The sequence below is a fragment of the Corylus avellana genome, chromosome ca1 (assembly GCF_901000735.1).
Source record: "Corylus avellana chromosome ca1, CavTom2PMs-1.0".
NCBI classification, from domain to species: domain Eukaryota; kingdom Viridiplantae; phylum Streptophyta; class Magnoliopsida; order Fagales; family Betulaceae; genus Corylus; species Corylus avellana.
The window spans coordinates 13,254,051-13,277,037 of record NC_081541.1 but is presented as its reverse complement, the minus strand read 5'-3'; the positions used below and the strand labels follow the sequence as shown (position 1 = coordinate 13,277,037).

General features: G+C 36.7%; 3 protein-coding genes across 3 annotated transcripts; 1 reads left to right on the top strand and 2 right to left on the bottom strand.

The window, feature by feature from the left end:
- The first annotated feature begins 162 nt into the window (after positions 1-162).
- On the top strand, positions 163-3,686 carry LOC132186646 (uncharacterized). The gene is made up of 3 exons (XM_059600634.1): positions 163-412; positions 571-676; positions 3,270-3,686. The coding sequence occupies exons 1-3, from the start codon at positions 230-232 to the stop codon at positions 3,350-3,352; spliced, it is 372 nt and encodes a 123-aa protein (XP_059456617.1). The 5' UTR covers positions 163-229; the 3' UTR covers positions 3,353-3,686.
- A 3,975-nt stretch (positions 3,687-7,661) lies between these two features.
- On the bottom strand, positions 7,662-8,699 carry LOC132190229 (FCS-Like Zinc finger 15). Its single transcript, XM_059605154.1, has 2 exons — positions 8,259-8,699; positions 7,662-8,085 (listed from the first exon to the last, which is right to left on the bottom strand). Exons 1-2 carry the CDS (start codon positions 8,489-8,491, stop codon positions 7,884-7,886), a joined length of 435 nt encoding a protein of 144 aa, XP_059461137.1. The 5' UTR covers positions 8,492-8,699; the 3' UTR covers positions 7,662-7,883.
- Positions 8,700-20,728: 12,029 nt separating this feature from the next.
- LOC132167877 (protein DETOXIFICATION 55) lies at positions 20,729-22,469 on the bottom strand. Its single transcript, XM_059578914.1, has 2 exons — positions 22,315-22,469; positions 20,729-22,192 (listed from the first exon to the last, which is right to left on the bottom strand). Exons 1-2 carry the CDS (start codon positions 22,357-22,359, stop codon positions 20,759-20,761), a joined length of 1,479 nt encoding a protein of 492 aa, XP_059434897.1. The 5' UTR covers positions 22,360-22,469; the 3' UTR covers positions 20,729-20,758.
- Between the last annotated feature and the right edge of the window lie 518 nt (positions 22,470-22,987).

Here is a 22,987-nt window from a genome sequence, read left to right as displayed (position 1 = left end):
TGGGACGTGGCAATATGAAACATTTACCACCGTAAATTTTTGAAATTGTGGATTTATATATGAGAGTACAGTGGTATGTGGTAAAAGCGCTGGTGATAAGAGTCGGTTGACTCGGTTCCCTGTTGAAAGTTGAAACACACAGTACAGTAAAAAAAAACTCACTCTCCCTTAAATATCGAAAACAAGGAGACAAGGACCGAGAAAGCCAAGCACCGGAGAGGAAGTGAAAATGAGCGACGACGCCAAGAGGAGCATCGCGGGAGGTCTCACGGTGAAGCCGCCGATCTCCGACGACCGGAAGCCTTCGTCGGCGGCGGCCACCACCACCCCTCCATCCGCAAAGCGCATCATCATCAAGAGCGCCGACATGCTTCCGGAGATACAGAAGGAGGCCGTCGACACCGCCATCGCCGTCAGCCCCTTCTCTCTCTCTCTCTCTCTCTCTCTCTCTCTCTCTCTCTCTCTTACACACACATACACACACACGCACGCACACATTCTCCTGGTGCTTTTTCGTCTGTGGATTTTGGTTATTTTGGAAATTGAGTGTGTGTGAATGGGTTGTATTAGGCGTTTGAGAAGCACAGTGTGGAGAAGGACGTCGCGGAGAACATAAAGAAGGAGTTCGACAGGCGGCATGGTGCCACCTGGCACTGCATCGTCGGTCGTAACTTTGGTAAGCCCCGTCTCTCTCTCTCTCTCTCTCCATATTGGACACTTTCCGCTTCTGGGTTTCGGTTCAGATTTGCTTTTATATCTGATTTTTTTTGTTGTATATGGAATGGTGTTTGTGGGTTTAAGTTTGTATGGGATTTTTGGGTTCTTTGGTGTTGCCAGCGATGGGATAGATCTAGGCTTAAGTTATGGATTGCTGGGAATGTGGTGATGTGTTTATGTATATAGTGGTCGATCTTGAAGCGAAGCAAGAGTTTATTTTGTTGACTTATATGTGGGGTTTTCCCTCTTTTAGTTTAAATCTAGGCAGATTGGTCTTATTATGTACTTTCGTTTTGTGCTTCCAGTAATAAGGTAAGAGGGTATTGCAGATTGTCTTTCTCTGTGAAAGGCAGCACCTGAGTTCATGCTTAGTTCTGAGCTGACATTTGATGGACTTGGTTTCACCCAAAAAAACAATTAATGGTTAATAAATCATCTGCAACGAACAATAGTAGAGGCTCTAAACCCATTTGATCTAAGCTTTACCTGACTCTTAGGCCTTTACCCAATCAATTGGCTGGACCCTGCAGTGGTTGTTGTTAGTGTTCTAGTATAACAGAAAGTGAGTTTGGATCTTGATACAGTTTCTGTGGTGATATGGAAACCTTTAAAATTTGATAAAACATGTAAAGCAAATCAAATGTATTCATAATGCTTGAAACGTACAGACGTGGAGGGGCTTGCATCATATTTTTTTGCTCAAACTTGATCACAATCATATTCCATAAAGGAAGGGAAAAATGAGATTATGCATGCATGTCATTGGTTGATGCATGGGGTTGGATTTAAGTTAGTTCACCAAGAATAGCTTAAGTATTGATACTTGCAGTCCAAGCCTATACACAGGTTGGTTTTGTGATACACTACCAGGCAATGGGTAACTCATCATGCTGTAATTCTTTTGTGGTATGTCTGCTTATGTGTCACTGTATATTATTTTTCCAGTTCTACGCACGGCGCAGATTATAATGTTATGCATATGCATTGCAATGTGTTTAGGCATGACAAAGAGGGATATGCCAAGTCCTGTGAGTGAGTAGCTCTAAGTTAATAAAAAATTTGGGCCATTCCATAATACTCTGTAGTTTATATATGCTTGTTCTAAAACTTGCATTGGCATGGATGGTGATTTGAAATCTGTGTGAGTTAAATCTCAAGTTTTGTTTCTTTAACAGATAGCAAAGGAATTAGGTCTCACCAGTCGCAATTTTATGAGTGTAAAATTTGGATTATCCTTTGGAAAGATCTGATTGATGGGATACTTTCCGAATGTTGAATATGGATTTACCAGAATCTTTTTAACATCCAAAGCCCTTCTATGTAAAAAACAAATAATATTTTAATGTGTTGGTTTAAAGTGATACTTAGCTATCAAATATGAATTGATATTTTGGCTATTTGGATTACTTTGTCTTCTAATAACGCGGAAGAAGTTTAATGTTAATCATTACTCATTATTTGCCATGACATTTAGAAACCAAGCAATATGGAAATTTAATATCAATCATTGCTCATATTTGCCATTGCATTTAGAAACCAAGCAATATGTTTGCTTTTGCCTGGGGAGATTTTAAAGGCTATGGTGGTATTATGAGCAATCTTGGGAACATCAAACATGATGTAAAATACAGTGGCTTCAGGCCAGGGTTGGCCGTTATATGCTATTTATGTAACCTGCATTTTGTTTGAATCATATAATTTTAGAACGAGGTTTCATCAGGATTTCCTCTCAAACGGGTCATATCTGCTCAAATTTGTTCATCTGAGATCCTGATTTTTACTTTGAAGTACTGTTATGTATGCTTGCTTATTGCAAATTTGACTTGAAATCAATAAGATTGGTCTAACTGGGGAATTAACCAGAAACTTTGTATTTTTCTGTTCTTTGTTTTTAAAAAATAATTTTTTACTCAATTTGGGGCAGACTGGCCACCACAGGACATGGATGCTGACCCTCATGCTTTTCACATATATAAATAAATATTCTCTGCCACCTTTTCAATTGAAACAATGCTTCCTTTAGTCTCGGTTACATTGTCAGCTCGTCAAGTTTACTTATAGAGCATGAGGCATCTTGCTTGTTCAAAATTGCCTTGTAAGTTTCCGGCAGTCTCAATGAGCAATTCTGTCAGTCATAATACTAACCTCTAGGTACAAGCGATGACATAGTTGCTTCAGAAATGTTCCCAGGCTAAGTTTTGGTTGACAGTTACTAAGAGAGCCATGACCCTTAATTTTCAATGCAGTTGATGTGTGGGATACTATATGTGACAGACAAATGCTTTGATTTGCTTCCTTGAGTGACAATGGCTTTCCAGCTCCTGACATTTATAGACTTCCAAAAGCAAATGTGCCTGTGTGTATTCATTCTTCATGCTTCAAGACAATATTGTTTTCCTTAAACTTAATGTAGATGGTTAAATCAAATAAATAGAAAATTTGCCTTTACTTGTTACCAGTGTGATATTCTGTTGGATATTTATTAAACCTGAGCTACAGATTCTTATTCTTAAATGAAGTCATGTTAACAAATTTACTTGTTTTCTTTGCAGGTTCATATGTTACTCATGAAACAAATCACTTCATTTATTTCTATTTGGACCAGAAAGCTGTTTTGCTATTCAAATCTGGCTGAGTATCATTGTGTCGTTTGACAAAGATGGTGAGGACGAAAATGACGAGTCTCCGATTAAGACTCTAGAAGCTGTATGTATTAATTGAAAACCCGCTGGCATGCAAACCTTTCCAGGACATTATTGTGCGTAAATTGTATATCTAGTTTCACTTGAGTTTGCGTCAAACTTTAGGTATCAGATGTGGTCTTTTAATACATAGTTTCGCCTTTTAATTCCCATGTGTTATGATGTTTTATTGAACTTAGACTAGTGACAATTTGATATCCCTGGGAAGCTAAAATGAAATGGGGTCCCAAATGCTTTATATAAAGCTTGGAAGTATTATCTGTTCTAGTCCTGCTTGGATGAATAGCCTGACTTCTTTCCACCTTTGCTGGTTATAGTTGTTGTAAAGATCAATTACTCCAGGAACACTGATAATAGTTGAAGCTACTGCAGCTGGATTGTGGTTTATTGTCATGGAAAGTATACATGGGGTCATATGTGTTGCAACTTAGTTGGCTTGTGGCTATGGCTTTTCAATCTTTTGTTGAGAAGGATGCTTTGGGAACTTAACACTAGAACTGGTTATGTTTTTTGTTGCCTGAGCTAATTGGAATGTCATTTTTGTCTTCCAAGTCTTCAAACAATAGTTGAAAAACCATAGAGCTGGCTTTGGAGTTTGGACCCCTAGGTATCATGTGGCAAAAATTTAGCTAGAAAACTGTTTAGTTTATAGCTAGCCACTTTTCTAAACCACCTCACAACAAACTCTCTAAATTTCTCTCTTACTCCATTTAATTAATTTTTTTAGTCTTTATTTTTTTATTCTCATGGTAGTTGGAAGGTTTATTCTTGTGGTAATCTATTCCTTTCGCTCCTAGTAATGATTTTTCCTTTTAGTGGAAGTTAAGTTTTGAGTTATAATTCATTAGTTATAGATATATAGGATAATATTACTCACGATGTACATAAATCACATAATTTATTTTCATCTCCACAAAACAAATTTGCTTAAAAGGAAGCAAAAGCTTTAACTAGTAAAAGGGTAAGCCTCCGCAGGCCAAAAGCATTAGCCTCCTTCAATCTGATATTAGTTTCCAATTGGTTGAATTCAGGGTAAAATATAGAAAAGCTAAAATAAAGGACTCAGAAACCCAAGCTCTACAGAAGGAAAGCCATGAATTAAACTTAGACGTCACAAAAGCAAAAGGTAACAAAGAGGACTAAGATAAACACGTTACAGTTCAACTCCGTCAAACTCTGTAGGGTTGGGTTGACGAGAAATCAGAGAAAGTAATAATAAAAGTAAAAGCACTTATGACTCAAACGAAGAAAGAAAGAATCAACTCAGTTGACTGTAGTCTGTAGTACATATTTGGCTGTAGTGTACAAAGTGTTGAACTTCAAAATTATTTTCCTTTCTAATCAATAGAGATTTCTGAGAAACCAAACACAACCCAATAGCAGTAACAACTCAAAAAACAAATTCTACAATCTGTGGAACAACCCCATCAGCGAAATTAACAAGTTCAAGGACAGAATGAAAAAAAAAAAAAAATAATAATAATAATAAAATAAAATAAAATTTGTATCAAATATGGCTATTACGAACCTTCCAAGGTTGAGAAATCACGAAGGGAATGTTGGTCATTAAAGTCACAGCGGAACAAAAATGACATTACCTTGCCTTACCACCGTAACGGTTGATGACCTCCGCTGTCGACTATAAGAGCAGGGGCTGTCGTGGAACAAAATGCAGTGACATCGGCTGTTCGAAATGGACGTGGGAGAGAGAGGGAGTTCGCGAAGAAGGAATATAAAATGGTAAACAAAGAATTGGCGAAGCAAACTCAGCTCGCTAGAGGTAGCGAGTAGGACCGACAAACGCTAAATTCTTTGTAGCACAAGCGATCAAGTTTATTAGAGATGGATATTTTAAGGGGCTACCTAGATTTTGGCGAAAAAATTATTTTAGTTAGTCCACTAAGGACTTGTTTGAGATTGCGTTTGAGGGGCCTAAAAATGTTTTTAACACTCAAGAAGTTTATTTGAAAAAAGGTATATTTGTTTGGTAAAAAAATTAAAAACACTTTTAAGGGTTTAAAAAGCTTAAAAATAGCAAAAACGTACTTTTGACAAAAGCTTAAAAATGAAGCTTTTGCTCAAAAGCTCTATTTTTCAAACGCAATCTCAGCTGCTTTTTGGACCTTTAAAAGTTCTTTTAATTTTTTTACCAAACAAATATATATTTTTCAGATAGACTTTTTGAGTGTTAAAATACTTTTAAATTTTTTAAATTCAATCCCAAACAAGCCTTAAGATTGCTCTAAAAAGAAAGGTATTCTTTGGTGCAAAGTGACAAAAATGCATTTTGACATTATGAATACATTCTCCACCTCTCAAATTGAATGAAAATGTATTTTTATCTTACAAGTCAAACAAGTGCCTCTCTGTCTCTTTCCAATAATGTAATATGGAGTATAAAAGACAAGTAAGTGGCATAATGATAAACCTACCTATTCCGATTACTATGCCCTAGGGTTCCATCTCTCTCTACCTTGTACTGCTCTTTCTAGGGTTCCATCAGCTTTCATAGCTGCATGGCAAAGTGTAAATTCTCTGGTCCTAATTCCTGATCCCCATTATTATATGCTTTGAACCAATATTTCATGCCATGTGGGTGATTTTTACATAAGAGAATTCACATCAATTAGTTGCCCAAATTGCTAGCGATTTGAACGGTTATTAAAAGAGAGTCTATATGAGACTTATCTATCAGTATAGGTGGCCGAATAACTCAAAATTTATTTAGGCAGGTAGATTCTATAGAAACTATCTTACACAGTTTGAGTAGCTAATTGTTGTGGATCTCAATCAAATTTTCACTTGAAAGATGTTGTGCTTGTTAAATCCTCATTTTGCCTTTATTGGCGTCAGATGTTGGATCGCCATACTTCTTTGTTTGCACTCTCCAATTTGTTCCTTTAATTTCCAAGTTCTACTCGATGCATAGCATAAATTAAGCAAATGAGTAACTGTAAAAATTGTTCAAACAATACTTTTCCCTTTTACTTAAATGATAATCGATCTAACTCAAACTTACAATCATATGAGTGAGTGATAGAGAAATATCACCATCAATAAGGAATATGTTCCTACCAAAGCACCATCTCTTGATTCCAAGATCACAAGAATAGCATAAAATCATAGGATGAGGTGATTCAAAGGGTAATATGGTATCATTTTCGATAATCAAATGAGGTGGCCGAATAACCTGTTTGACCATGGAATGATTCGGCCACCCTTAATGACCGATTTGAGAGCGGCCGGCCACCCCAACACCGGCTTAACCCACCATCACCATGTCTTATTTGTTGTACGAACTGTCATGATTTGGGTGCTCATTTTAAATGAATGGTCAAAAAAATAAATGTATCATTGCATTGCTGTCGCCTGTCGCACGGATGGTGGTAGCCTAGGACGATGAGAATGACTCTTTTGTTGTGAAAAATACACACACGCCACCATTCTTTTGCAAATAATGCAGTAGAAAAGCTTAGTGAATTGGTGTTCTCCAAAAATAACGAAAAGTGGTGAGGGGAAAGGATCACTCATTTCACCATCCTCTCTCCTCACCCCCCTATAATACCTACTTATTACTTCTCCCCTTTTCTGTGTCACCTTTTTGCTAGAAAAACGATGGATTTCATTGAAGAAGTAAACGTTGGCGGTCAAAATCATTTCCTAGCATTATTGCAACGGACAAACATGGATGAAGCCATGCAGGACCAAGAAGAAGACAAAGCAAAATACAAAGGGAAGAACAAAAAACAAAAGGGGTGGTGGGGGGAAAAAAAATAAATAGTCAAAATCTTTTTTATCCGATATACCAATAATTTTCCTTATTGGGACCATGGCATTATTCCAAAGTATTAATTCTCTCTTCCTCAGTTCCATCAAAGCACTGTTCTTTCTCGATTGCCCACTGTTTTCACCAAACTGAGCATCCGAAGAGACGACATTTAAAGTTTTGCATTGCCATAATGCCGTGCCATCACCACCACCATCCTGATCATCATCATGATGATCATGATGCTCTCCAAACCATTTGCTCATTCCGAAAACCACGAGAACTTTGATGACCTCAAAAAACTCATCCCAGATTTTAAAATTCAAAACCATAATCAATGAAGTAATTAATAATTAATAAGAGTGATATATATATATATATATATATATATATATGAGCAAAATATCATAAATGCCCTTTTTAACTGCCACAAAAATGCTTCACCCTTTTCTACCGTTGTTGTTCATGGGCAAATGGGAAACCAAAGGCCAAACTAGGGGCACTGACAGATGTATGTATCCTACTCCACCATTGTTTATGGGCAAATAGGAAAAGTTAAAACAACTTTCTATGGCTTCATACTAGGAAGCAAGCAAAAAGACGTACAGGGATATCAAAGTCATTACAAAATGGAGCAAGGTTAAAAACTGGAATACAGTTTCGGAAAAAACCCCATACTCAGTTGCAGAATTTTTCTCTCAGTACGCAAACCCACCCGCTTGGTTTCTTGCCCCTTTTCGGTGGTGACGAGCCGCAGAGGAAGAAGATGAAGAAGAAGACGACGAAGAAGAGGTGGGTTTCATGGCAGCCAATGAACAGTGGTCTTTGCGAAGACTCTCTTCCTCGTCCAGGAAAATCTGCCTGCACCTGCACTCCACGCTACAAAAAGCCCTGTCCCCTCTGTACAAGACATAAATATACCCCAAAGATCAAAATCTTTAACCTAGAAAAACACAAACCCATAATAATAAATAATAATAATAAAATAAAACACGAAAACACAAAGAAAAGCAAGAAAGAAAAAGAGAGAGAAAAAAAAAGATTTAACAAGGATCTGGGCTTGAGGGGCTTACTTGTACATGTAGATGTCTTTCCCGGGCAAGAGTTTCTGGTCGCAGAGAAAGCATTGGTCAAGGAAACTGGGTCCCGGAGAAGGAGAATGGAGGTTTTTACGGGAGGAAGGAGGCAGAGAAGGAGAGGGTTTGCTGAGAAACACGTTGGTTTTGTTGATAACCTGCGGGATCTTCTTGCTAACGCCACCCTTTTGGGCTTCCAATACTACACTCAGTCCTGCCATATCTCTCATCCTCTACTCTGCTCTCTGCTCTCTCTATCTCTCTCTCTCTCTCTCTCTCTCTCTGTGTTTCACATAGAGGCGATGCCGGAGACTGGAGAGGGTTTTTGGTTGATGAAAATCTGAGAGAATTAAATAGAAGTGAGAGCCAGAGTCCAATGGGAGGGAGGGAGAGTCATGAAAGAAGAGAGAAGGCTTTGGAGTGGTACGGAAGAGAAGTGGGGGTGGTGGGTCCCCTACAGCTATGGAGCAGTAATAAGGACGATAAGCGTAGCCAACGATTTGACTGCTTTTGGCGATTAGCTGCCACGTATCCCTTTAGTTTCCATTTCATTTCCATTTTTTTTTTATATATATATATATATACATATACTTTTTATTTTTTATTTTGTGGGTTATTTTGTCTGCTTGTGTTTACGTGGTTTCTTTGCTATTATTATGACTGAGAGAGGTACCCCTGGCCCACGCCCCAGTCGCACAACGGTTGTATGATTTTTTTTATTTTTTTATTTTTTGTTTGATTTTTGAACGAGACAGAGAGGCTTTTTTGTATGTTTCTTCCCAAACCAAAATACATTGCATAAAACCTTATTTGGTCTGTTTTTTTTTTAATTTTTTGTATTTCTTGCTTTGGTTTTGTTAACAATTCTGTTGGCTAGCTCACTCATAACTCCTATAAATTAAGAAAAAAAAAGTAATTATTATAACTAGATTCTAAACCGGCTAATGGCTATACTTTATATTTACTTATACAACTTAATAATATAACGGGAACAAGACAAAGAAGCAGTTTGAATTTGTCTTTGCCAAGATTTTATAGAGTAATGTTTTCGGTTTTCTTAAAATCCTGTTGGCTCATGATCAACACGTAGACTAACATATATACAACACAAAACGACAGCGTTTTGAAGCCTCGTGGGTGGGGGACTGAAAATAGGAGAGAAGAAAGAAGCCCATGTGAACGCCACCCCACCCCCACACTGCCTAGGGATGCTCCCGAAAGAATGTAAAACAATTGGTTCAATTGATGTGATTTGGATCATAATATATATACCCTTTGTACAAGTGCATTACATCAATTTATTTTTGGGGTTTTTAAATTTTGAAATTTCAATATATATATATAACTGGGAGGTGACGTGCCATTCATGCCTCGTCAACCGTTTTACACTATTTGAAATGATATATTTATTTACTCATGAATTTATTTATGTTTTAACTTCTACCCATATCAATTAGTGTAGCCGTATACGGTGTATGTAGTTTCATTAGTTGGTGTAATTTGACAAATTTGTATGAATCTTAGGACGCCCAAATGTTTGTAGAATATTGGAGAGACATGTTGATGTGTGTTTGATACAACATCTACGTCAAATACATATATAAATGATAAGATTGTTTGACTCGGTGGGGTGGGGGGGTGCGGGTAAGCTGATTAGTCACAAAAACTTGTTCACAAAGTTTTGTGAAACATATCTTTTAATATAATTACTTTAGGAACTTGGCAGGGCAACTTAGAAAGAGACTTGAAAACAACAATACATGATTCACTAGCCATACAATATTAGTTTTTTAGGGTGCTAATATGTATGAAATACACACGTAATTCATGCGTAAGAGCACTAACATTGGACTAGCCAAATATTGTTTTTGGCTAAATTTTGGTTCTACCCATTGCTACGAGCAATTGTAGTAAAGCCAAATCATTTATGAATATTTTTCTATTTCCCTCAAACTCTAAAGAAATGAACAATCAAAAGTACTCGCAATTGGCCATTGGCCGCGCGGTGATTGCGGTGCACTTTGTGGCCAAGCATGAGCGACAACAACATGGCCGGTGTTCTCATTGTGCTTGGCCACAATCGTGGCGTGGTTCTATTGGCTCACCTTAGTGGTCATGTTTGCAGCGAAGAACTCAATCTTCTACTGCAATTTGCTCTAGCTATCTCCTAGTGACACTAGGCTCCCTTGAGTAATGTTATAAGTTACTCTTATGTTATTTTTGTATTCCTCTAAGAATGACGTAACTCTTAAAATTACCATTGAACTTGTAATTGATCATTATTAGATTTTGATCAAAATGTTTTAAAAGTCGATCACCTCATTTTTAGAGGGACATAAAATTGATACAAGCGAGACTTCTAGAATTACTCGACTTCCTTTCCATTGCCAACCTCTTGAATTGCAATCTTCCAGCCTAAGGACGACGAGATCTCCATTGTTACTGTTTTAAAAAAGAATAAATTAAGAAGAGTATTTAAATTTTAAATGGAATAGATAAAGATTTAGAGAGTAAGATGTATGATGTTTTTTTTTTAAAAAATTGATAATCAAAGTTTTTTAACTAAAAGTTAGCTTAAACTTTAATTAGTTAGTCCGATGCTAATCCTCCAACAATGGAATTTACCTGGTACGTTCGGCGCCAAAACACAATAGTAAAACAGTTTACAGTACTACTACTACACGCACATGGATTCCACGCAAACGTCTGATATCGAATATGAGCAGAGACGACACAAAGCACCATATATATATATATATATTTTTTTTTCTAATATCAAAGCACCATATATACATCAAAGTATATATTAATATATCAAAAAAAAAAGAAAGAAAAAGTACACGTTAATATTTTATAGTTTTGAACTACTCAAATTTTTATTATTGAAAAATTAAAAGCTTAAGAGGGAAGGAATCCCATCCCCCCAAAAATGCAAAATATACTTAGATTTTAACGCTTTTATTTTTTTCACTGAAGTTTCGTTTTATATCATAGATGATAATTATCTTATGGGTAAATACAGAGATAGTACATATATTTATATTTCGTCCATAAAACTAACGGATCGTGACGTCAGCCCAATCAAAACATGCCATGTGTCCTATATTCTAATAAAAAAATAAAAAAATAAATTAAGGGTATAGGTAAAGGCGAAGAAGCCTACCTAGCTCTCTTTAGTTCCATGACATTTTAAAGGTGCTTTTGCCAAAGCAAATCATTAAGACCGAGTTTGAGAACCAACCTTATCCTTATCAACTTAACTTACGTATATATCTCTCACTAGTCACTACCACTCATCTTTACGTTACATGATAAATAAACCAAAGGCAAAGTAACACATGCATGCAGGTATTCTTTGTTGAAGGGTCAAATGTTCTTATCTTCGCAATTCATTATTGCTGCTGGCCTAACCTATATGTATGTGCATATATATAGCTTACATATTTATTATTAATTTATAGTTTGTTTGACCATCAGAAAGCAGCACAGACAAGAAACTTTAATAGATCACATATTGACATATATACAATCATGCTTTCACTTTCATTATTACCAATAATTGGCTTACCCCTTCTTATCTTAATCTTCCCGACCAAGTCCCTACCACTCCATTAAAAGGCCTATACATCCCATACCATTCACTTCATGGTGCTTCTAGTATTTTCTTTTGTCTTTTTGTGTTTTTCTACACAACACCACGTTAAATACAAATTTAAGAATTAGTTAGAAGTGTCGTATTAGTATCGAGTGATGATAATTATAAAATAAAAATACGTTACATCTTTAAGAAAACGAAGATGGCTTGGCCACCGATAACGAACGAAACTTAAGAGTAAATTACGAATTAATTAATGATTTTTGACTTTGATTAACTATTTCTAGTATATATTAACCTATATATATTAACTTAAAATGAAAAGTTAAAAAAGGGGGGGAAAAGAGCATGAAAAAGAGATAATAAGGACAAAACTCTGAGATCAATGAATTAATGTTGGCCGCTGGTTGAATTGTTCGCCATAGGATCCCTCATTGTGATGGAACATGGGAACCCATCTCAAAAAAAAAAAAAAAAAAGGTTTAGAGTTGAATGCTCTTTTTCAGCCTTAGTCCACCGCAACCTTGAGGAAGCCACGGCCCCCAAGGTGAGTGGATCTGATAGCAGGTGTTTGATAAAGGTAGCAAGTATATTTCTTTGATGTAGACGAGGCAAGTCCCAAGCAGCAGCTAAATGATCAATGAATGTCCCATAAACACCAAAGGAAATAAAGATAGACATCATATTGGTGCTTTCCAGGTGCTACAATGGGGGCCAAGGTGAGGTGTCACAGGCAAGGGTCCGCCTTCCTTTCTCTCTGCAAATCCCAAACAAGACAACAAAATACGGCACCACTACAAAGATTCTTTGTATAAAGCCGGCGCCACAGGAGAGCTAGCTAGGTGGCACCCTTGCAACGTGTCACCCCATGAATAGCCATTATATTAATTATGCGGCTTTTGTCTTTTGCATGCATAGGCTGAGAATTAGGGTTTTGGTTGTCAATCTAAATCCTAATCGATTTTTGGTATGGAAATATTAGATTTAGGTCATGCCTAAACTAATTTGGTTCTTTGAAGATTTTCTCCAACGTACGAAAAAAGAAAAGAAAAGAAAAAAAAGCTGGAGTTGTTTTGTCATTAAGCAGGAAAAATAATTGTGACAACAGGAACAACCATAGAGACCAAAAGCCAGGAAAATAATTTTCATATTTCCACTATTAATGTTGTTTGTACAAGACAAAATTATATTGATAGGATGAAAGTTGGATTTTTAGCAGGTTTGAAATAGCTAGCTAGGGGGTTGTTTTTTGAATCACTTTATGGATTTTGTTTTCTTCTAATAATATTCGTGTAATTTCTAATGATTTGGACGAGTTGACGTTGTTCCTTGTAGTGTTGAAAGGAAGAAGACAATCTTTTTACTTTTTTTTTTTTTTTTTTTATTATTTTTTATTATTTTTTTTAGAGAAGGAAAGAGATGAAGAAACAGTCTTAATCTTGTTTGGTGCACCATTTCTGTCATATTGGACTCTGCATTGTGATTTATAAGGTCATCTTAAAAAGTGTAGCATATATCTAGCCTCAAAAGCTTGCTCCCACAACGTACACAACTCCTATCTCCTTTCCAATCAACATTCATTTTAGGGACGGATGAAATTAGGATTCTAGTTAATTAATTTTGAGAGTGTTACAGTAAGCCATTTGAATGGAATTTTAGTCCAAAATTATCTTAATCCAGCTAGAACATAGATCGAAAGCAAAGAAAAATTAGCCCTTAACAAGATGTTCACGCACTCATACACCAGCACCAACTTGCTTGCTTATTGAGTCGTGAACTCATCCTTCATGAGGAATAAGGTGATTGACGACACTCCCCCACCCTCCCCCCCAGCGGCCCCCAAGATGTTCACGCACTTACACACTAGCACCAACGTGCTTGCTTATTGATTCGTGAATTGAACTCATGTGACCATTGTGAAGCTACCACAGCTCTTTTTGCCTGCCTAATCTATATGTAATGGTGGCTTGGATAATGTAGTGACACATTTAACCATAAAGTTAACATGTATAGTAAGCCCATGGCTGTTATCCCGTACGTACTGGTGTACCATGTCATATGATGCAATTAATCTTGTCTGTTTTTTTAACATATATGCATGTTTTTATAAGTCTCAATGTCATTATCTTTGTTAGCACATTTTTCACAAAAATGTAGAGTTCATGTGCAGCAAGGAATATACTGTGAGAATTGTAAATATGCATATTTTGGTACACAAAAATAAGGTCGGCAATTTTGACACGACACGAAAAAAAACAGGATTGGGTTTGGCCTTATCGGGTTCGGGTCTTAATTGGGTCACCCAATTAAGACCTAGTTACTGTTCGTGTCTGGCGGGTCGACCCGGCGTGTCCGTTTAAAAAAAAAAAAAAAAAAAAAACCCCTAAACTAAACTAACCCTAACGCATCAGCCATTGATTCAGCCGATTGTCGACACAGCCCCCTCGACACCCAACTCCTTGAAGCTGTGCATCTCTCTCTCTCTCTGAAACTTTCTTCACACTATCACGGTATCATGCCTGGCTTGGCCTCCTCAGTCCTCACCGGCAGACTCTCTTTCTTGGATCGAAGATTGAACAGCCGCGCCTCTCTCTCTTTGCACTCTCTATCGTGGATTCACTCTTGGCCTCCTTAGTCCTCACCGGCGATCTCTCTGTCACCTCCGTTCTGATTAACCTCTCTCTTTGGATTCTGGGTTTTGCTTACTTCTCTGATATGATTGGGTTTGGATCCAAGTTCCAACTGGGTCTTTGTGTTGTTGATTTTATTGGGTTTTTTTGTAAGATATGTACATGTAGATCAGTAGATCGGGGTCAGATGTGTTTCTTGGAGTTCTTTTTGGGCTTTGGCCTTAGATATTTAGGGTTAGATATACAGATTGGAAATTTTTGTGTTTTTTGTGATTTGAATGTGTGTATTTAGAGCTGAATTTTGTGGTGGATATGTGTTTTGGTTGCAATATTTCAAACACGTCGTGTCGGGTTACCTTCTAAGAACACGGGTCGTGTCGGATCGTGTCTACCCGATATGACCCAGTTATTTTAAACGGGTTAAACGGGTCGTGTCGGGTTACCTGACTATTTTTCGTGTTATAATCGTGCTAACTCATTTAGCTAAACGGGTTGTGTTCGTATATAGGTTAATCGTGTAATGAGTTCTCGCGGATCGTAATCAGGTCGTGTCAGGTACCTGTTTTGCTAGCCCTACATAACAATAGTTGTGCAATGCGAAAAAATAAATGCCGAGCATTATGTGAGTTAAAACTTACTTGAGTCATATAAGCTCTCTGAGTATTCCTCCAAAAGTCCCGGGCTTTACAAATTTGTGGAGAATCTTCTATTAGTTCTAAGTCTAATTATCACGAACCTAAGATACGAAAACCTGAATTCTCTTAGAGGAGGTTATGATCCTCGAGTTCTGTCCCGTGAGAAATAAGGTTAAAAACGAACCATGAAGTTAATTACCAGTTAATTAATCTTTTCATCGGGTCATTACAGAAAATCTTATCATGGAATGTTATTATGGTTGACCAGCATCATGACCTTACTTCTAATTAGAGGAATTCCTCTATTATTTTGATGTGCTTGTTTTGCTTTCTTATTTTTAATTAGAATTAGACGGCTGACAAGATGGATACGAGTGCACGTTTTCGCTCTCACAATTTAGCCAAATGAGCCGCTTCTTTCTCTTTCTTTATGAGCATTAACAGTTCTTTGTTCCCTTTCCTTGACCTTCCCCTCGATAGAGCGAAATTATTCCTCTTTCATGATGATAATCAAATTATTTGTCAATGACATTGACTTTTGAACTAAACCAGGGTTTTATCTTTTCTTTTTCTTCTTTCTTTTTTAAGAAAAGGTGAAGTGTAATTTCACAATTTTAAATTATTGTAAGCGTACCAATTACAATTACTCATGAAAGTGATCCTCTTATTAAAATATTTCTAAGGGAAAAATTATATTTAATCCCTATATTTTTATCTAATTTAGATTTAATCTTCAAAATTTTCCTATATTTCAAATAAGTCATCATGTTACTTTACCACGGGATATTAGCAGTCCAAGATCAATGTCTAGTCATTCAAAATAATAATAAACAAAAAAACAAAAAACCACGAACTACTGGAGTCCTTGAATATTACACACATCAAATTAAGGAAAAATTACAGTTTATCCCCTTAAAGTTGGCAGTATTTTTTAATTCAAACATCAAAGTTTTAATTTTTGCAATCCACGTACCCTCACAAAGTTTCAATTTTTTTCAATTCAACCAATATTATTTCAAAATTCCCATATTACCCATAATTTTTATTTTTATTTTTATTTTTATAAAAAAAAAAAAAAACCAAATTTGGAGGTGCATAAAGGGCCAGATGGCCAAAGCCACCCAGATTTTTTTTTTTTGATTTTTTTTTTTTTTTTTTATAAAAAATGAAAAATAAAAAATTAGGGGCAATATGAGAAGTTTTGGATATAATTGGTCAAATTGCAAAAATTTAGAATTTTGGGGTAGTGGATTGCAAAAATTAAAACTTTGATGTTCAAATTGAAAAACGCTATCAACTTTGAAGGGGTAAACTGTTATTTTCTCACAAATTAAATAAGTCATTGGATTAAATCTGAACAAAAATCCTGAGTAACTCAGATTAAGAGTTTTCAAAGAGTATCTCAATTTGCTACGCTTCATAAAGTGGAGATTACTACTTCAATTTTTTTTTTTAATAAAAAAAAAATTATGCCCGATATATACCAACCGGATTACAGCCTCGAAATAATCAAGAAAAGGGTTTTCCTTCTAATTGAATTTGAGGAATTTTCAACAACCTCATCTATAAAAGTAATAGTACTGTCAACACGTGTGATGAGATCTTTATCTACGAAAACTTTGATGGGGCCCACTTTTTTGTCCCAACTCCTCACAAATCGATTGGTCCCAAAGGAGAATTAATTGGCATAGTTCAGGCTGCAAAATTTTGGAAGAGAAGGCTTTCTGGGACACGTGGACGATTAGAATGATAGGCATGGGCCAGCATTGAGAACGATGGTGGATGGGAAGTGAGGTGGCATCGGCTAAGGAGAGTGTTTGGCAACAACTTCCACCTTGCACCGCCTAACCCCGGCCATCTTGTTATTTTCGCAAGTCAACAATCTTGTAAACACCAAACAAACTAAATTAATAACAATAATAATAATTATAATAATTATAAGAAAAAAAAAACTTTTATATATAATTTTTTTTTTTTTAAGAATGATTAAACTACCGTCATTTAGTGATTCAGCCAACTAAATTATGAGGGTCACCCGTGAGGATTTCACAGGGCAGTCAGATTATCAGGGAATCCCTCCTTTAAAACTAAATCATACCTATATACATATATAGATATAGGCCGGCCTAAAAGCTTGGCTATTAGGCCTAAAGAAAAAGGAGTAATGCTTGGCTGAACTTGGGCATGCCGGTTGGTCCTGCCTATATAAGCCCACCTCCACACACTTTTTTAGACCAACGTTGAATAAATGGGCTTAAAACTAAGGCCACTAAGGAGCTTGTCCCTATGCTCGATCGATCTATATCCCATGGCCGATTGCAACATTGGTTTTTTTTTTGAGCAATATATGGGATGGGGTGGCACTTCAAAACTTGGGTTGGTAGAATGAGTAATGTTAAGTATTATCTTTTTATCTTCCTGAATTTCTCCTAAAGCTGATGTGATTTTTAAAATCAACATTAAATTTTAGATGAATTATAATTGAATTTTGATCCAATGGTGATTCTGAAAGCCACATCAACTGTATAAGAATTTTAGGAGGATAAAAAGATGATAACTAACATTACTTTGATAAAATTATGTTTTTTTTTTTTTTTTTCTTCGATCTTTAAAAATTTCACGTGTACGTGTATTTTAGAGATTAAGTTGAAGAAATTTCACGGGGAAACGTGTGTATATGGCCACTAATTAAATTATTAAATTATTGCAAACTTGTTGGACCGAAAATCGAGTAGCTTTGGGGCATGCAAGAGGAGTTTTGGGTGGTAATTTATTAGTAGCATGTTGTGAGGTGTTAATTGGTGTACTTTGAATCTAAATCACTACTCTTAACTCTAAAGCATAAGTCCGCTCATTCGGCCGGTGGCCTTTACTTAGCACTAAGCTCCTAATTAATAATAATATATATACAGTTACCTTACATATAAAAATTGTATGCCCAATTCTAATTAATTGTGAGAGTTTTGTGGAATATTAGTTAAATTGATGCATGGTTGGTCATACATGCAAGTGAAATATAATTCGCATAGGCTTTAAGCACGCTAACAAGGGCAAATGCGAATGATGTTCGTTTAGGTCAAAGGATTCTATTTGTTTATTAAAATGGGGGAATCGATGATCAATAAGTGAAGCTCGAATATGGGCCAAAGGGCTCCTCTTATAGGGCAGGTTAAGAGGGGAATAATCCACAAAAAAGGAGTTAGGCAAGTGGATGCCACATGCTTCCAGTGATTTTCACCATCCATGGAATATTGTGAAGCCGATGCAAACTCCATTAATGCATGGATCCTACCTATTCTAGATTCTACTTGCTAAAGTAACTTTTCTTTCTTTCTTTCTTTTTTTGTCATTTAGCTGTACATTTCAATTTTATTATTTACTAGTTGACGTAGTAAGTGTTAATTTCCTTATTATAGCTATTGGGCAACACTTGTTATTGTATATTATTTTCCTTGTATTAAACAATAACCGTTTTGTTATGTGAAATAGGATTTTTCGGAACAATTTCATGGTCAAAATTTTGTTTCGTTGAATTTGACTGTATGTATAATGTTATGTTATTTAAAAATATTAAATGATGTGGCAGTGAGAGTTAATTAAGTATAATCTAGACTTAATCATGTGTATGTAATTAGTTCTAATTGGGTACCACCTCTTCATTGCAAGCTGGTTTTTAATAATGAATTTTTATCAGAAGTTTGTATTTTTTGGTATTAGTGTCAAGCATCACGAATCTCAAGGGTTCAAGTCATGGAAGGGGCCAACTATGGAATAGAGTGGGATGCTGTGAATGTCTGCTACAAATTAAGATATTACATACAATCTTAACCACTGGTATATAAGTTCTTGGTAATTACTTTCTCCTTACAAGCTAATTTTCAAGGGTACTGAATTCTACTTAAGGTTTGTATTAGACAACATATTTATAATTATGTAGCAACACACATGTTTAACTTGTAAAATTTAATCTATGAACCATATAATAGTTGCACTGATCATACCTTTTAAAAAACTTAGAAAGGCAAATATTTAATTTGCTCATCTCTTCACACCATTAAACCCTATTGCATGTTAGCATATATATATCGAAACCCTGAAGTGGACTCCAAAATATTGCACCGATTCCTTATTCTTGATTTCAGCCTATAGGAAATCATTAAAAAAAAAAATCGAAAACCAACTTTTCCATGCATAAGTTATAAATTATAGCCTGATCACATGCTTAATCATAAATCTCACTTAACAAAAAAAAAAAAAAAAAACATCATAAATCTCAAGTTTCAGGTCTTAACCTACCCCAGCAATCTACATCATAACCTCTGAATCTGTGTGTTCACTTGAGAATCTCTGTGGTCCAACTTCTACAACTGGCCCCTGGTTTTATGAAATTGATATTTACCTGATTCAATGGCCACATCTCTATCGTATTTTTATCTCACTGGGTTAATATTAATGCAGTATTTGGGTTAATGTGATAGTGTCCACCAATCTTTGTTAAAATTAAAAAGGTAATTTCAATGATTGATAGGTGAAATAACGGTGTAGTATATAGCATTTTTCATTGACATGAGTTTCTGTGTGGCTTTCACTTTCATAATGCGACAGAAGTCCATTTGGTTGGAGGCCGGTACAATTAATTGAATTCTGTAACCTTTTTTAAGTGCAGTTTGTCTATACGTGGGGTGACCTTACACCATTTTCATATTTTATGAACTAGATTTTCCTATTGGATTATCAAAATTAAAGTATAGTCGCCCCTTTTCTTCTACAAATTAATTGGTTTATTAAAAGAGTACTACTTGAAAAAGACAAAAATATCAGAAAAGGTAACATACCTTTCAAAAACTTTAAATCTTTTTTTTTTTAAAAAAAGAACTCAGAATGGGGATCTGCTTGATTGATAGAGAGTTTAGGGAACATATATAAGCTAATTAAAGTACCACCATTCAAATTTATTAATATATCACAAAACTTTGAAACTTTTTTTCGAATATATATATATATATATATATATATATATAGGGCAATAATATTGGATCGTTAATTATCATATGTAAAATGACATCTTTTACCGATTCATTTGAGGGATAGAATATATATATAAAATGAATTTGGATTATCCATATATACATGAATAATATTATACGTTCGGTTAATGCCACTGTCATCAAAGTACCATCTCTGCCTACTCACATGTGTGCCCATACATATCCACATGCGTACATGTGCATGCATAAAATCATAATCTTGCAACAACACAATATCTTATGAAAATAATTACTATGCTAGTAATTAAATTAACCACGTTATATCAATCTCTACACATGAATACAATTATTAAGTTGATTCACCCATTGCTATGGAATTGGAAGAAATTAATGATGTTAATGCAATATTACAATTACAACAACAAAAAAAAAAAAAAAAGAGAGAGAGAGAGAGAGAGAGAGAGAGAGAGAATTGGATCGAGCAATATATATATATATATATATGGAGATTGCATGGTAAAGACAAAAAGATTAATTAGAGAAAGAAAAAAGAGACAAGAAAACACGTACTAGTACTGATAATGTTACTTGATGAAACAAAAGTGTAATTTGAATTTTGTCGTAGTGTCAAAATCATAAGTATAATTTTTCACTTTTCCAAATCTACTTCACAACATTTGAGTGGCGTTTGGTTCGGTAGCTGCGAAAATGCCTGATTCTTTCCCACCAAGTCTTTGGCTTTTAGAGATTCTCTTTCCCAATCTGTCTTGTACACCACTGCTAAGATGGAGACCGCACATGCAATCTGAGCTGCTAAAAGCCCATAACACAGACCCACAAACCCTAGCTTCCATACAAAGCCTAAAACCACGGCCACCGGTGCACCCACCAAATAAAACGCGTAAAAGTTTATCCCCGCCCCTACCCCTGGCCTAGCGCTTCCTCTCAGAATCCCACAACTTGTCGTTTGCGGGCAATTTGCTAACTCGCATGCTCCAATTATCGGCAGCACCCTCATCGTCAGCTCCAGAACCTCCCCATCCTTGGTGAACACTTTTCCCCACGGCTCTCTCCCCACCGTCGTCCACACCAACCCCACCACCGAGCTCACCAGCGCCAACCCTATTGCCACCATTGTCGCCAAACGCGCCCTTTCTGGCCGGCGTGCCCCTAGCTCGTTCCCCACCCGTGTCGACACCGACGCGCTCAGCGCTGTGGGCAATGTGTACATGAGGGAGGTCGTCTGTATTACTATGGCTGACGCGGCAAGCGCCACGCGAGGGTTGTGGAGGTAGCCGGCTAGGATGGTCATGAACTCGTACCACCACCACTCTAGGCAGACGCCAAGGCAGCTCGGGATGGCGAGGCCGAGCAGCTTCGCCCATTCCTCACTGCCCGGGGAAGACGAGAGCGGCATGTAAAGAGTCTCTTGATCGTCCTCCGTGGTGGCGGCGCGGGCGGTGTACAAAATGTAACCGGCTAGGAAGAAGAGGGTGTTGAAGTTGGTTATGAAAGTGGAAATTGCTATTCCTTGGACCCCAAGACGGAGATTGAAGGCTAAGAAGATGGTGATGGGGATGTGTAGAATAATTGCTAACAAATTCGACCACATCAGCGGCCACGTGGTGCCTTTACTACGCAGATAGATGCGAAGAGGGTGAAGGAGGCTGTTGGCGAAGAGATCCGGGATGGCAAAACGGCAGTACAGGCTGGCGACACGTGTAATATCTGGGTTTTGGTGGAGGGAAAGCATGAGGGGTTCGAGGTTAATCCATAGAAGGGCGATGGAGAATGAGGCGAGAAGTAGCATGATAATTGTTCTTTGTAGAGTGAGAGAAAGCATGGAGAAGTTTCGTGAGCCAAAGGCTTGGCTGCAGAGCGGCTCCATGCCCATGGCTAGCCCGGACAAGACGGAGTAGCCGGTGATGTTAGTGAACCCAATGGCTAAAGCACCGCCGGCGAGCTCTAGGCTTCCCAGCCTCCCCATGCACACGACCAAGACCATGTTTTTGAGGTATCCCAGAATGCTCGTGGCGGCTACGGGGAAGCCTATGTCGGTCATTCTCTTTAGCTCCTCCAGTACCTGAAGATAAACAAAAAAATTAAAAAAAAATTGTGAGAAGCTAGAGTGAAGAGGGATATTCGGTGAGAAGTAAATATATTTAATTGAAGAAAACGTTTTGTAGGAATGAAAAGATTTTGTACCTCTTGCACTGTCGGGTACTTTTCGGGCTTCTCTGCCGCAACCATCTTTGTTTCTTTTGTTGAGTGTCGACTGAGAGGAATATATGGAGAGATATGGAGAGGGTTTGATGGTGGGATCTCCTTTTGCTTAACAACACAGTCACACACGCACAAACACAAACACACGCAGAGAGAGAGAGAGAGCAAAGTGATCCAGTGTTGGAAATGAGTGAGAAGAATTTTATAATAAGGCCGCGGAGATGGTGGGGGATCACTTTTTGGGATTTTATTTTTTTAATGAAACTCAAAAAGAATTGTTGAGTGATGTCGTCATTAAATCTTGTTAAACTTCAAAAAAAGAAGAAAAAAAAAGTATATATATATAATGAGGCTGTGTGCATGCCACAGAACATCACTGCTCTTTCGATCATTTTTTTTTTTTTCTTGTCATTTTCCAAAATAGTTGGAAACATATCCATTCATTTTCCAAAAAAATCATACATATACGTTATACTAGCTAGCTGATTCTTTCTTCACGTGATCATCATTATTATATATATATAATTTGGTTTCTTTTTTGTTATTTGTGATTGGTCAATGAAGTTCGATCTATCGTGCTTCTGGCCTCTCTTAATGTGTCATCACCTTAATTATTAAGTAGTTACTAAAGTATTTGAAGTGTCTCAAGAAGAAG

What these genes read in the sequence shown, in the direction of transcription:
- LOC132186646 (XM_059600634.1), top strand. Translation starts at nt 230, where the DNA reads ATGAGCGACGACGCCAAGAGGAGCATCGCGGGAGGTCTCACGGTGAAG. An exon ending in CCGTCGACACCGCCATCGCC is followed by an intron (nt 413 to 570) that starts GTCAGCCCCTTC and finishes GGGTTGTATTAG; the next exon opens with GCGTTTGAGAAGCACAGTGT. An exon ending in CATCGTCGGTCGTAACTTTG is followed by an intron (nt 677 to 3,269) that starts GTAAGCCCCGTC and finishes TTTTCTTTGCAG; the next exon opens with GTTCATATGTTACTCATGAA.
- LOC132190229 (XM_059605154.1), bottom strand. Translation starts at nt 8,491, where the DNA reads ATGAGAGATATGGCAGGACTGAGTGTAGTATTGGAAGCCCAAAAGGGT. An exon ending in AAAGACATCTACATGTACAA is followed by an intron (nt 8,086 to 8,258) that starts GTAAGCCCCTCA and finishes TGTCTTGTACAG; the next exon opens with AGGGGACAGGGCTTTTTGTA.
- LOC132167877 (XM_059578914.1), bottom strand. Translation starts at nt 22,359, where the DNA reads ATGGTTGCGGCAGAGAAGCCCGAAAAGTACCCGACAGTGCAAGAG. An exon ending in AGTACCCGACAGTGCAAGAG is followed by an intron (nt 22,193 to 22,314) that starts GTACAAAATCTT and finishes GTTTATCTTCAG; the next exon opens with GTACTGGAGGAGCTAAAGAG.